This window comes from Lithobates pipiens, unplaced genomic scaffold (genome assembly GCF_037356315.1).
Source record: "Lithobates pipiens isolate NorthernLeopardFrog02 unplaced genomic scaffold, aLitPip1_a1.2 Scaffold_18, whole genome shotgun sequence".
In the NCBI taxonomy this organism is placed as follows: Eukaryota; Metazoa; Chordata; class Amphibia; order Anura; family Ranidae; genus Lithobates; species Lithobates pipiens.
The window spans coordinates 592183319-592196934 of record NW_027507758.1 but is presented as its reverse complement, the minus strand read 5'-3'; the positions used below and the strand labels follow the sequence as shown (position 1 = coordinate 592196934).

The 13616-nt window shown below is 41.7% G+C and overlaps 1 protein-coding gene across 1 annotated transcript; it reads right to left on the bottom strand.

Moving 5' to 3' along the window:
* Window positions 1–361: 361 nt before the first annotated feature.
* Window positions 362–1804, bottom strand: LOC143989152 (olfactory receptor 2D3-like). Its single transcript, XM_077489179.1, has one exon. The coding sequence runs from the start codon at window positions 1622–1624 to the stop codon at window positions 704–706; it is 921 nt and encodes a 306-aa protein (XP_077345305.1). The 5' UTR covers window positions 1625–1804; the 3' UTR covers window positions 362–703.
* Between the last annotated feature and the right edge of the window lie 11812 nt (window positions 1805–13616).

The window sequence follows — 13616 nt, the reverse complement described above, 5'->3', positions numbered from 1 at the left end:
TTAGGGCCTCAAGAAATGAGATGGTCAGTCTATATTTTGAGATGTGGCAGAATACATTTTGGATCTAAACTTAAGAAAGTTTATTCTTTTGCACATTTTTATAGCAGAAACTAAGGGAAACTTTTTTTCGTCTTCGAATTTTGGTCTTCCCTTATATAGTGTAGCAGGGTGGTACCCTGCCAGGGTCCAGGTATAGTAAACAGCCAGTACACTAATTGGTCAGCTGTGTTCTGGGCTTTAAGTAATGACTAGACCAAGGCTCTAGGCTCCCAGTTTGAGAGGACTCCACCCTGCAGACAGGAGGTCTGGGCACGGGAATCTTCACCTAGGAGAGATGGTAGGAGCCAATGTACAGCTCTACACTTGGAGTGAACCCTGACAATAGTAAAAATAAATTAACACCAAAGGGAAGCTCTAACTGCCTCATAAATATATAAAATGTATTTGGGTACAAGATTACATGACCAAGTAATTGTTAGTCAAAGTATCACAGTGCTGAAAAATGGCCTGGACAGGAAGAGGGTTTAACATGCCTGTCTTCGAGTAGTTAAAGTATACTAGTCATTTGGTAATAAGGCTTGGTATTTTTTGTGCATAATATGAACTATTTTCTTTTGGGAAAATGATTCTCATTTAGTTTATCAAACATGTTGCCCCTTCTCATATTTAACTAACAACTCAATTTGACTTTGAGGGAAATACGTCACTTATCTCTTACCAGCCTCCTCATGGCTCTCTTAACATCTTCATTCCTCAGGCTATAGATCAGGGGGTTCAGCATCGGGGTGATCACTGTGTAAGATACTGCCACCCTTTTGTCTGTGTCCTCTGTGTCTGCATGTTCTGGTCTAACGTACATGAACATAGCTGTCCCATAAAAAATGACCACCACTACCAGGTGTGAAACACAGGTGGAAAAGGTTTTGTACTTACCAGAGTGAGTTCTAACAATAGTGGTAATGATTCGAAAATAGGAAAAAAGGATTAGTGAAAGTGGGATGAAGACCAAGATGGCCATGCCCACCAGTTTTACAATATTGTTTGATGAGATGTCACTGCAAGAGAGCTGTAAAAGCAGTGGTGCCTCACAGAAAAAATGGTTGATGGTGTTAGGGCCACAGAATGTTAAGCGGAATACAAAATACAAATCAATGGATGATATGATGCAACCAGTCAGCCATGCCATGCTGATCATCCACAAACAGACCGTTGTGTTCATGATCATATTGTAACGTAGAGGGTTGCAGATTGCAACATAGCGGTCATAGGCCATCAAAGCCAGAAGCAGACACTCAGTTTCCCCCATGAGCAGGTAAAAAAATACTTGGGTGGTACAGCCAATAAATGAAATCCTCTTCATCGGTGCAAAAAAGTTAACCAACATATTTGGTACAATGACTGAGGTATAGCAGATGTCCAAAAATGACAAATTAGCCAAAAAAAAATACATAGAGATGTGCAAGCGCTTGTCAGTTTTCACGGCCACTATGAGAAGAAGATTCCCAATCAGTGTGGACATATAGATTGCCAGGAAAATGGGGAACAACAAAACTTGTACCAGTGGGTCGGTTGAGAGCCCAAGAAGAATGAATTCGGTGACAGTACTTTGGTTCCCAACATGCATCCTAACTAATCCAAAATTGTGATTGAGGAATATTTTTGTTTCATACAAAATATAAAATTAAATGAGATATTTGATGGAAAGACTGTATGATAATTCACATAGAGTATACAGTATTATAGAATATTCTCAGATTGTAAACCTTTTATTGGTTCAGTGCATAGAGTAATTAATTAACTTTTGGATCCTAGTGCTTAGAGGAAATAGAAATAGAAATATAAGTGACATTTTTATATAATTATGCTGCGCATATGTAAATTAATATAACTAAATAATCTGAATGACATCACTTCCCCAACTATGGATGCAGTGAATTTCATTGATCTTTCATGATTAAAAGTTTACAGCACATGTGTCAAACACATGGCCTGCAGGCCAAATCCTGGGCCATTTCACGTGGCCCTCGCACCTCTCCTGCAGCTCTGTCACTCGCCTCATCTCGCCCACTTCCTTGTCTTGGCCATTGGCAGCATAGGGGAGGACAGAACTACTCCTACAGATTATGAGCTTCTCCGTGCAGCTGCAGCATACCCTCATCTCCACCTCCCCTGGTCTCAACATTCCACAGACTCTGGCAGCTGATTCCAGTCCTCCTCCAGACCCTGCACTTTCTGCTTGGCAACATTGCCGCCAGATTCTTGCCAACAGCAGCATAAGGTAGGGGGTAAGGTGCACTGTGATGTAAGGAATGGTGGGGGACTTTTGACCTCTGATGGTGGGGTGGCTCCTGACATCTGATGTAAGGGGGGGGGGGTTGCTCTGGACATCTTGTCCTACAGATACAGCTGGCCATTTGAGGTCAACCATAATGCTGATGCGGCCCACGATTAAATTGAGTTGGACACCCATGGCTCACAATGTATCATCAGTTTTCTCTGCTTGGCAAGCCTATCCTTAGTAAACTGGTGAAGTGATCCTTGTTGACCCCATCCATCACAAATCCAGAAACTGTGAGCTTTGTTCATTATTCCATATTTCCTTTCCTTTAAGCTACAGAGTCAACTGTGCCTCCATGAGTGCTGGTTTATAACACAGGTACAGCTTTTAATTGTAGAACTCCCTTTATCAACTTCTTTTTACCCCAGAAGAACCCTTAAAATGTTCAGATCATGGGGAACCCTTGCTAAAACCACTTTATTGGGGAACAAATGCTTCTTACATTGGAGGTCAGTAAGAAGGACCCAACCTTTACAGTGGAAGTCAGAATGCCACCCTTACAGATAACTAAATGTTTAATTGGTGTCATGCTACTTGTTTAGCTAAATAGAGTTGGTCCTGGAACTATATAGGCACCATGAAATTGGCGATTAATTGGCCATACCTTGATCATACCTCAAGGAACCCCTAGCAATCTTCAGAGGAACAAAAAATTATAAAGAAAAAAAACAAAAAAAAACTTCTGTGAGAAAAAGCCAATATGTATGAACTAAATAAGTGTGAGCTGTACCAGCATGTTATGTGATATTCTAACACAAATAAACTAACCAAAAATTAAGTAAAGCACTCATTAGTATTGAAAACCTAATATATGGTATACTCAATAAACAAATAGTCAACTTAGTGAAAAACATACATTAGTTCCATCATGTCACAATAGTAACAAAAAATCATAAAAGTCCTACTTTTCAAAATTATACAATACTGTTCCTGTTAACCACATCAGCCCCTGAAGAATTTACCCCCTTCCTGACCAGAGCATTTTTTGCGATTCGGCACTGTGTCGCTTTAACTGACAATTGCGCGGTCGTGAGAAATTGTACCCAAACAAAATTGACATCCTTTTTTTCCTCCCACAAACAGAACTTTTTTTTTGGTGGTATTCGATCACCTCTGCAGTTTTTATTTTTTGCGCTGTAAACAAAAAAAATACCGCCAATTTTGAAAAAAAAAGCACTATTTTTTACTTATATTTGAAGTCTGTACCTCTAAAGTTTTTCCTGAACACAAACAAAACACTATTTCATTATTATTTTCTCACAGAGTATAGGGCCCTAAATTGTTAAGCCCCATACACACGATCAGAAATTCTGCCAGCAAAAGTCCAATGTGAGCTTTTGTTCAGAAATTCCGACCGTGTGTATGCTCCATATGACTTTTGCTGGCAGAATTACAGCCAGCAAAAAATGGAGAGCAGGTTCTCTATTTTTTGGTCGGAAAAAGTTTCGATCGGAAATTCTGATTGTCTGTACCAATTCCAACATGCAAAATTCCTACACATGCTTGGAAACAATTCAACGCATGCTCAGAAGCATTGAACTTAATTTTCTCGGCTTGTCGTAGTGTTGTACGTCACCCCGTTCTCGGTGGTCGAAATTTCAGAGAACTTTTGTGTGACTGTGTGCATGCAAGCCAAGCTTGAGCGGAATTCTGTCGGAAAAACCATCCAAGTTTTTTCTGACAGAATTTCTGATCATGTGTATTTGGCATTAATCTCTCTCTTTTTTTTGTTCTTTCTTTATTTTCATTTATTACACTGTTCCTTACACCATTGATTTAGATTCTAATTTTGCATTTATTCGTTTTTCGATGAGACGTTATTTATAGGTGATAAAGCACAGAGGTTTTTTTTTATATTGCTTTTTTGGCTTATCGCATAATGTCTGAAGTTTACATCTGTGGAGTTTTTTTTACATTGCAGTTATATTTGGATTAGTTTACAGAGTATAGTGAATACGATTTTTCTTATGTGTTTTTATGGGGTTTTTTGTTTTGTTTTAAAGAGCTGATTAACACAACTAATAAAAGTGTGTTGCACAGCATATCAAAGTTTTATTGAATAGCTGCATAAATTAGTTTTTATTAATTTTGGATGGAACACTTTTATGTGTTTTTTTTACTATTAATTTAATGAAAGGTGCCGATTCAAAAACATGGAGAAAAAAAATGAAACTTACGTTAACATGCTAAAGCATATTATAAGACTTAAGCGATTACATCTTTTACTTTAAATGAAAAGATATATTTTTTTTAAATCCAGGATTATTTTTTCAGTATCAAGGAAGTCAGTTAAAATGAAAAGAAAAGCCTTTTATGTTTAACTTACCTTTTTTTTAGAGTGATGATAACATTTAAAATAATAGATTTTTTTTTTTTCAGATCACAGTCCTAACTGAAATAGTCCTGATAAGGATTTAAAATGTAATTAAAAATGTAATGTATGGTCTTCTGCACAGGGCATCTCTGTGCAATTATATCTAGTCTGCAGGAACATTTTTATTCTAGTATTTGGCCCCTTGTGAGATAGCTTAAGGCCTCTTTCACACGGGGCGGATCAGTAAAGATCCGCCCCGTGATGATCCGCTCGCTCAGCGGGGATCGCTCCGTTGTCCCCGCTGAGCCGGCTGCGGACAGGGCGGTCTCCGCACACTGTGCAGGGACCGCCCTGTCAGCTCTCCGCTCTCCTCTATGGGGATCGGACGAGCACGGACCGCGTGTCCGTGTTCATCCGATCCGTTCTGCAGACGGACAGAAAAATAGGATTTTCCTCCGTCTGCAGAATCGGACATTTGCGGAGGCGGACAATAGCGGGTGTCTGCGGATGCTCATCCGCAGACACCCGCTATCCCATAGGGATGAATGGATGTCCGTATTTCATCCGCAAACGGATGGATGAAATACGGACATACCATCAGCATGTGTGAAAGGGGCCTAATTCCCAGAATTCTTATTTATCTTGTGGAAGATTGATTTGTTCTTACCTATTGAGATTGGATTATCAGTATGTCTATATTTAGTGTGAATTTAGGGTGTTAAAATGTTTCTAAGCCCCAAAAAATAACATTTTAATATATTGTAGATGCATTAGCTTTGTTTTTATATTTTTGAAACATTGGCTGGGACTTGCTGACAGACTCCTAAACCTTGTGGATAGCTTTCCCAGAAGAGTTAAAGGGATTGTAAAGTAAATATTTTTTTTTTTAAATAACAAACATGTTATACTTACCTCCACTGTGCAGCTCGTTTTGCACAGAGTGGCCCCGAACCTGCTCTTCTAGAGTCCCTCGGCGGCTGTCTCTGCTTCCTCCTGCAGGTACTTCTCATGTTCATGCGAGCTCCCTCGCATGGTGAGAAGCACCTGCGGGCACGCTCCCGTGATACAGCCAGTGGCTATGGCCGCTGGCTGTATCACACGGCCCCGCCCTGCCGCCGGCGGACTTAGAAAGAAGTTTTGACTCAAAATCCCACCGTCTGTGCGCTAGTCCCCCAGACCTTTGAAATGAACGGACTTGCCCACACACGGAGACAAGTCTGTTTTGAATGCGGCTCCAGGTAGACAGGACTAGCGCAGGAGGTCAATGTCGCCACCTCCATCAGTGAGATTGACACCTCGCTGGCCCCCAGATTCCGGCCCCCTACCCTATGTGAATGTGTATAGGGTACATTGTACCCCTACCCATTCACCTGGGGAAAAAAGTGTACATAAAAGAACACAACACAGGTTTTTAAAATAATTTATTGCACAGCTCCGGTGGTCTTCCGTCTTGGGGGGGTTTTCTCGCCGGACTCCTCCGCTATCTTCTGCTAGCTCTTTTACTAGCGGAGGAGCCCGGCTTTCTTCTTTGTCGTCGCTGCCGCCGTCCGGGGTCTTCTGCCAACTTTGGGGGTCTTGTCCCCCTCGTTGGTTCTTCTTGCCGGGCCTCCGCTATCTTCCTATAGCTCACTTTAAGGACCCAGAATGTATGGCCAGTTTCACTGACAAGTAGAGGGAGATGCAGAATTTGTGAAACACAGGTGAAACACAGTTTATATTATAATAAAGAAGCTAGGTAGTCAACACTGGAGATATTTCTGGAATTTGTGAAGACTCAGGTCCCAGATGCAACCATCCAGTTCTTGGAAAAGAAAGTTGGGATCTTGAGGAACATGTATAAAAAGGAGCATAATAAGATCAAGAAATCACTCCGATCAGGAGCATCAGCAGAGAATGTGCATGTCCCCCGGCTGTAGTACTTCAAAAAACTGCAGACTGAAGTCAGAAAATCAGCAATCAGGCAAACCCTTCCATGCAGCCTTCCCTCCACTCCAGCAGAGGCTGACAGGGAACAACCTGGGCCTTCCATCCTGGAAGAAGTGGATGCGCCCAGCTGGAGTCAGGAATATTATTTTTATACATAGTTATTGTCTAATATTAATGATGTTAACTAGATGTTATAATTGATAACAAATTAATGATTAAAAAAAAATGATTTACATATCAATAGACAGTAGTGGCCAAAAATGTTTGGGGCAAGAATGAAAAATAATGGGGTCAGAATGATAGTCTTTTCCATTTATTAACATTCAATTTGCAAGTCATGAGCTGAAAATTGTGTGTGATTTATGAACCAAAAACTAAAACTTTGTCCCATTTTTATACACAGGATGAGCTCAGCCAGGAGGAGGGTCTGGAACGTGGCAGGCAGGAGGAGGCCGTGCCCGGTGGCAGGCAGGAGGAGGCCGTGCCCGGTGGCAGGCAGGAGGAGGCTGTGCCCGGTGTCAGCCAGGAGGTGGCCATGCCCCGTGTCAGCCAGGAGGTGGGTAGGCCCCGTGTCAGCCAGGAGATGGGCGGGCCCAATGTCAGCCAGGAGGTGGGCGGGCCCAGTGGCCTCACCCAATCACAGGGGGCTCCCCTCCGCCTTACAAAAAAAGGCCCAGGAAGGGGACTATCACAGAGGAAGCAGCACTGGGCCTCATTAGGGAAGCAAGTGATGTCCTCAGAAGCCCCCCCCCCCCAATGCTGAAAAGGCCTATGGCTGCTATCTAGCCACTAGATTGCAGAAATTGGAGGAGGGCCAATGCCTCGTCTATGAGGAAATTTTTGCTTAGGTCCTTCAGAAGGGATTGAGGGGCCAGTTGTCTGAGAATAACCACGTATGTGAACTCACCCATCCTCCTCCTCTTCCTCCTGCCACAAGTACACCACCAGAGCCACAGCCTCCAAGGAAGGCTGCAGGGAAGGCTGCAGGGAAGTGTGGAGGGAAGGCTGCAGTGAGTGAAGAGAAGAAAGTGATGGCCTGGTTTCAGTCTGGTCTGACAGAAGACGCAGGCTGGTGTAGTACCACAGCCTGAGGACATAGATATCATCTGCTGCTGGTGCTGATCTCTGGGAGTTCTGGACCAGATTGAGCTCCAAATTATATGAACTCCTCAAGCTAACAATTTTATTATCCACAGATTTAATGTCTGCCCTGGGGGCCAAAAGGCTTCCAAAAAATTCCAAAATTTCTCCAGTGTTGCCTTACTCTTTATTTTGTTACCCAGAATAAATGGATATTTTATTTTCTGAAAATACTTGCCTATGTGTTTTTCTACAAAAAGGACAGTTTGTTTGTGAGTAGGTAGGTACATTTCAAAAAGACAATGTCAAATTAACAAGGGATACCAACCTCCTTGAGGTTAAAAAATACAAGAAAATAATATTATTGTGGTAACTTGACACACAAAAAAAAATTATATATGGAGATCACTAGAAAATATTTTTTCAATAATCCAAAAAAAAGGAGATCTTGATGAAAGGAAAAAAAAGTCGATGTAAAAGTCTGATGGGGCATACAAGCGGTCAGAATATACGATGAAAAGCTCCCATCGGACTTTTTCTGTCGGAAATTCCGACCGTGCGTACGCGGCATAAGAGTTTGGTATAGGTATAGTGGAGTCCCCTTAACCACACCCTACTGGCCTATAGTGGATTGACATCTGCAAGGTGACATATGACATCCAGCAGGATAAGCCGCACGTGCGCAGTGATCTGTGGTCCTGTGTGTCGCGCCAACACCTCACAATTCTGATTGTGGGAGAGAGCCTATGAAATAGGCTTTTAACCACGTGATCAGCTGTGACCAATCACAGCGGTAACCAGGAAGTGCCAGTAATCGGCTTTCCTCGGTTCGCGCTGACAGGGAGAGCCGAACGGTGGCTCTCCTGATGGGGGGAGTATGCGCTGATAATCAACACGTTGATTATCAGCGCAGCCCCCATCAGAGGTGCCCACCACATATGCTAATCAGTGCCCATCAGATGCCAATCAGTGTCCATCAAAATGCCAATCAGTGTCCATCAGTAATGTCTGTCAGTGCCCATCACAGATGTCAATTAGTGTCCATCTGTAATGTCTGTCAGTGTCTCCTCATCAGTGCTGCCTGCCAGTGCCATCTATTATAGTGCCATCATTGCTGCCTATTGGTGCCCATCATTGCCGCTTATCAATGCCCATCAGTGCCACCTATTAGTGCCCATCAGTTCCACCTATCAGTACCCATCAGTGCCCATATGCACATATCAATGCCGTCTATCAGTGCTACATATTAGTGTCTCCTCATCAGTGTCCATCAGTGCCACCTCATCATTGCCGCCTCATTAGTGCCCATTAAGTGCAGCCTCATCAGCCTCATCAGAAACAGAGAAAAAACTTTTTGTTTTCAAAAATGTTGGCTTTTTTAATTTGTTTAGCAACAAATAAAAACCGCAGAGGTGATCAAATACCACCAAAAGAAAGCTCTATTTGTGGGAAGAAAGGTATAAAAATTTAGTTTGGGTACAGTGTTGCATGACCGCGCAATTGTCATTCAAAATGTGACAGCGCTGAAAACGAAAAATTAACCTGGGCAGGAAGGGGGTGAAAGCTGGGGGTGATTAAAAACATAACTTTGGGGAAATGTCACTTTTTTTTTACACTACCTTACACTTTTTTTACACTACCTTTTTTTGCACTACACTGTTTATTTTCATTTTCCAACTAAGAATCCCTGGCTGTCAGCTAAATGTGCCGGGCAGGGATGCATCAGTGGTTGTTAGGATACTAGTGGGTGCTGGCTCCCTAACAACCAGAAGGAAGCTGTCACAAAAAAAAATGACTACTTGTAAATGTTTTGCTGCATACTGCAGCTGGAGGTTCATTCCTCCGGACTCCAATTCATTCAACTCTTTCGCACTGGATTCTCCCTAGTCAGTGCACAGCACAAAGTCTCCCTAATATTATTTACCCTGCTGGTTAAAGGTTTTTAGCCTATAGTGTTAGGCTATTTCTCTGTTTATAAATGGAAAAGCTTTTTGGTCAAATGTTCTTATAGCCATTTTTCTCTTACAAATTAATGTTGGAGAATCTTCCATTTGTCCAGCTAAAGGCAACAAGGAAACTATTACACACATATTACAAACATTACTATTCGTTCTGCTTGTTTGAATGTTGATACATTTGCAAAGTATTTTTATTTCTTGTTTTTATAAGTAGACCCCTATGTGTTGATTAATTTAACAATAACTGCAGTATGCGCAAAATAAATAGAAGGAGACACCAAATCCGAGAGGAATAAGGACGGATATGTTTTAATGGAAGGAGTAATGCCGCGTATAAATGACCAGACTTTGAGGCACTAGGTACGACGGACTTTCGGCGGAGTTCCGACGGACTTTCCGAATGAACGGACTTGGCCACACACAATCACACCAAAGTTCAACGGATTCGAACATGATGATGTACGACCAGACTAGAATAAGGAAGTTCATAGCCAGTAGGCAATAGCTGCCCTAGCGTCGGTTTTTGTCCGTCGGACTAGCATACACACAAACGGATTTCTCGATCCGGCGGAAAAATTTAAAACATGTTCTATTTATAAAGTCCGCCGGATTTTTGGCAAGCAAAGGTCCGATGGAGCCCACACACGATCGAATTGTCCGACTGACTTTTCCTGTCAAAAAGTCCGGTCGTGTGTACACGACATAAGCAAGAATAATGGAAGCAATATAAAGAAGAGTAAAGAGTCAAGTTTCAGAAAGTTACAAAGGTTATTTGACTGTCTTTCCCTATGTGTCATGTCTGTGTGTGAATGTATTAAGGTGAGATTATGTAAGATATTACTGTATTGTAAATGAAAATAAACAGGAAAGAAAATAAAATGAATAATTTGACCGTTTTTTTTAACCACTACAGCCCCCTTAATGACCAAGCCATTTTTTTGCGATATGGCACTGCATCAATTTAACTGACAATTGCGCGTTCATGCGACGTTGTACACAAACAAAATTGATGTCATTTTTTTTCCCACAAATAGAGCTTTCTTTTGGTGGTATTTGATCACCTCTGCGGTTTTTATTTTTTGTATTTTTTGTGCTATAAACAAAGACCAACAATTTTGAAATAAAAACAGTATTTTTTACTTTTTGCTATAATAAATATCCCCAAAAAAAAGAAAAAAGAAAACAAATTTCTTTATCAGTTTAGGCCGATATGTATTCTTCTACATATTTTTGGTATATAAAAAAAATTGCAATAAACGTGCATTGATTGGTTTGCGCAAAAGTTATAGTGTCTACAAATTAGGGGATATATTTATGCCATTTTTATTATTATTATTTTTTTTACTAGTAATGGCAGTGATCAACAAGTTTTAGTTCAACTGTGACATTGCGGCAGACAGATCAGATACTTTTGACACTTTTTTGGGACCAGTGACATTTATACAGTGATCAGTGCTAAGGAGGAGGAGCGATTGTGGGTGGCTGGCAGACATCGAGGCCACTGGCCATGTGCATTGGCTCTGGCAATGTGCACACCTGCTATTGCTCTTAATGTGGCCAACGTACACCTATGGTGATTTGCACAGGTGAGCTAATACTTTTGCCGAGTTCTATACGACCCTGTACAGTGACCCTGAGATCCCGCATGACCCCCTCCCCCCTGACCTGAGCGATCGCTTGTGCTTCTATCTGGAACGCAGCGGTATCCATAAAATCCAAGCCTCAGATCTTCTATTCCTTAATACACCCATTACAGAGGAGGAACTGACAGTCACCATTCAGACCTTACCCACACATAAGTCCCCAGGGCCAGACGGTCTCCCTTACGAATACTATAAATCATTCCTCTCTATCCTCTTACCACATATGTGTAAGTTGTTTAATGCCTTCCTCCAGCGAACCCCCATCCCCCAGACATGCAAAGGTCATTCCTCACACTGATCCCCAAGCCCGAAAAGGACCCCTAACTTTGCGCCATCTACAGGCCAATCGCGCTCCTAAATGCCGATCTGAAAATTTTTACTAAACTCCTTTCGATGCATCTGAACGTGATACTGCCCTCCCTGATACATAAGGATAAGGTGGGCTTCATCCCCCTTCGGCAGGCGGGTGATAACACGAGGCGCATAATTGACCTAATAGATGTGGCAAACAGAGAGGGTCTGGAGACCCTGGCTCTCGGGTTAGATGCCGAAAAGGCCTTCGATTGTCTCAGTTGGCCTTTCTTGTTTGCAACATTATATATATTATTATTATTAACATTATATATTATATATACAATATATGGAATTTCAGGGACCCTTTCTACGAGACATTCAACACCTATACATTAACCCTACTTCCCAGGTTAAGACCCTTTTTGCCATGTCCCCTGCCTTTCCAATAACGAATGGGACCCGCCAGGGATGCCCTCTTCCACAGCTACTTTTTTCACTGTGTTGAGCCCCTGGCGGCGTCCATTCGTAGATAAACAGACATTCGGGGAGTCCTGGTACGAGACCGGGAGTTTAGAATCTCTCTCTTTGCAGACAACATCATACTCCCCTTAACCCAACCCAGAACTTCACTCCCCAGTCTACACGCTGAACTTGATCTTTATAAATCCCTCTCTGGCTATAAAATAAATGCAACTAAGTCGGAGGCTCTCGCTATTAATATCCCAAGTGCAGAGGTATAACACTTAGAGCGTTGCTTCCCTTAGCATTGGAGGACGACAGCCTTGAAATATTTGGGGGTTCAAATAACTCAGTCCTACGCCACTTTATATCGGGCCAACTTTCCTCCCCTGTTCCAGTCCATAAGAGACCTTTTACAGAAGTGGAAAACTCACCATATCTCACTCCTTGGAATAGTGGCATCTGTTAAGATGACTATCCTTCCCAAACTTCTGTACCTTTTTCAAACGTTACCCATTTTAGTCCCCTACGAAGACCTGTGAAAACTCCAAGCGGACTTAATATGATTTGTGTTGAACTATAAGATACACAGAGTCCCCCGCTCGGTGCTAACAGCGTCCCGCACTGACGGGGGACTAGCATTTCCAGATCTGATTAACCACTTCAGCTCCGGACCAATAAATACCTTAAGGACCAGAGGTCTTTTTGCAATTTCGCACTGCGCTGCTTTAACTGGTAATTGCGCGGTCATGCAATATTGCACCCAAACGAAATTTGCGTCCTTTTCTTCCCACAAATAGAGCTTTCTTTTGATGGTATTTGATTGCCTCTGCGATTTTTTTTTTTTGCGATATAAATGGAAAAAGAGCGAAAATTTTGAAAAAAAAGATATTTTCTTCTTTTTGTTATAAGAAAAATCGAATAAACTAAATTTTAGTCATACATTGAGGGCAAAATTTATTCAGCCACATGTCTTTAGTAAAAAAAATGTCAATAAGCGTATATTTTTTGGTTTGCGCAAAAGTTATAGCGTCTACAAACTAGAGTACATTTTCTGGAATTTACACAGCTTTTAATTTATGACTGCCGATCTCATTTCTTGAGGTGCTAAAATGGCAGGGCAGTACAAATCCCCCCCAAATGACCCCATTTTGGAAAGTAGACACCCCAAGGAAATTGCTGATGGGTATGTTGAGCCCATTGAATATTTATTTTTTTTGTCCTAAGGGATTGAATAATGACAAAAAAAAAATAATAATTTTTTTTTACAAAAAGTTGTCACTAAATGATATATTGCTCACACATGCCATGGTTATATGTGGAATTGCACCCCAAAATATATTCCGCTACTTCTCCCGAGTATGGGGATACCACATGTGTGGGACTTTTTGGGAGTCTAGTCACGCACGGCACCCCGAAAACCAATCACCACCTTCAGGATTTCTAAGGGTGCAAATTTTTGATTTAACTCCTCACTACCTATCACAGTTTCGAAGGCCATAAAATGCCAAAATAGCACAAAACCCCCCAAAATGACCCCATTTTGGAAAGTAGACACCCCAAGCTATTTACTGAGAGGCATGTTGAGTCCATGGAATATTTTA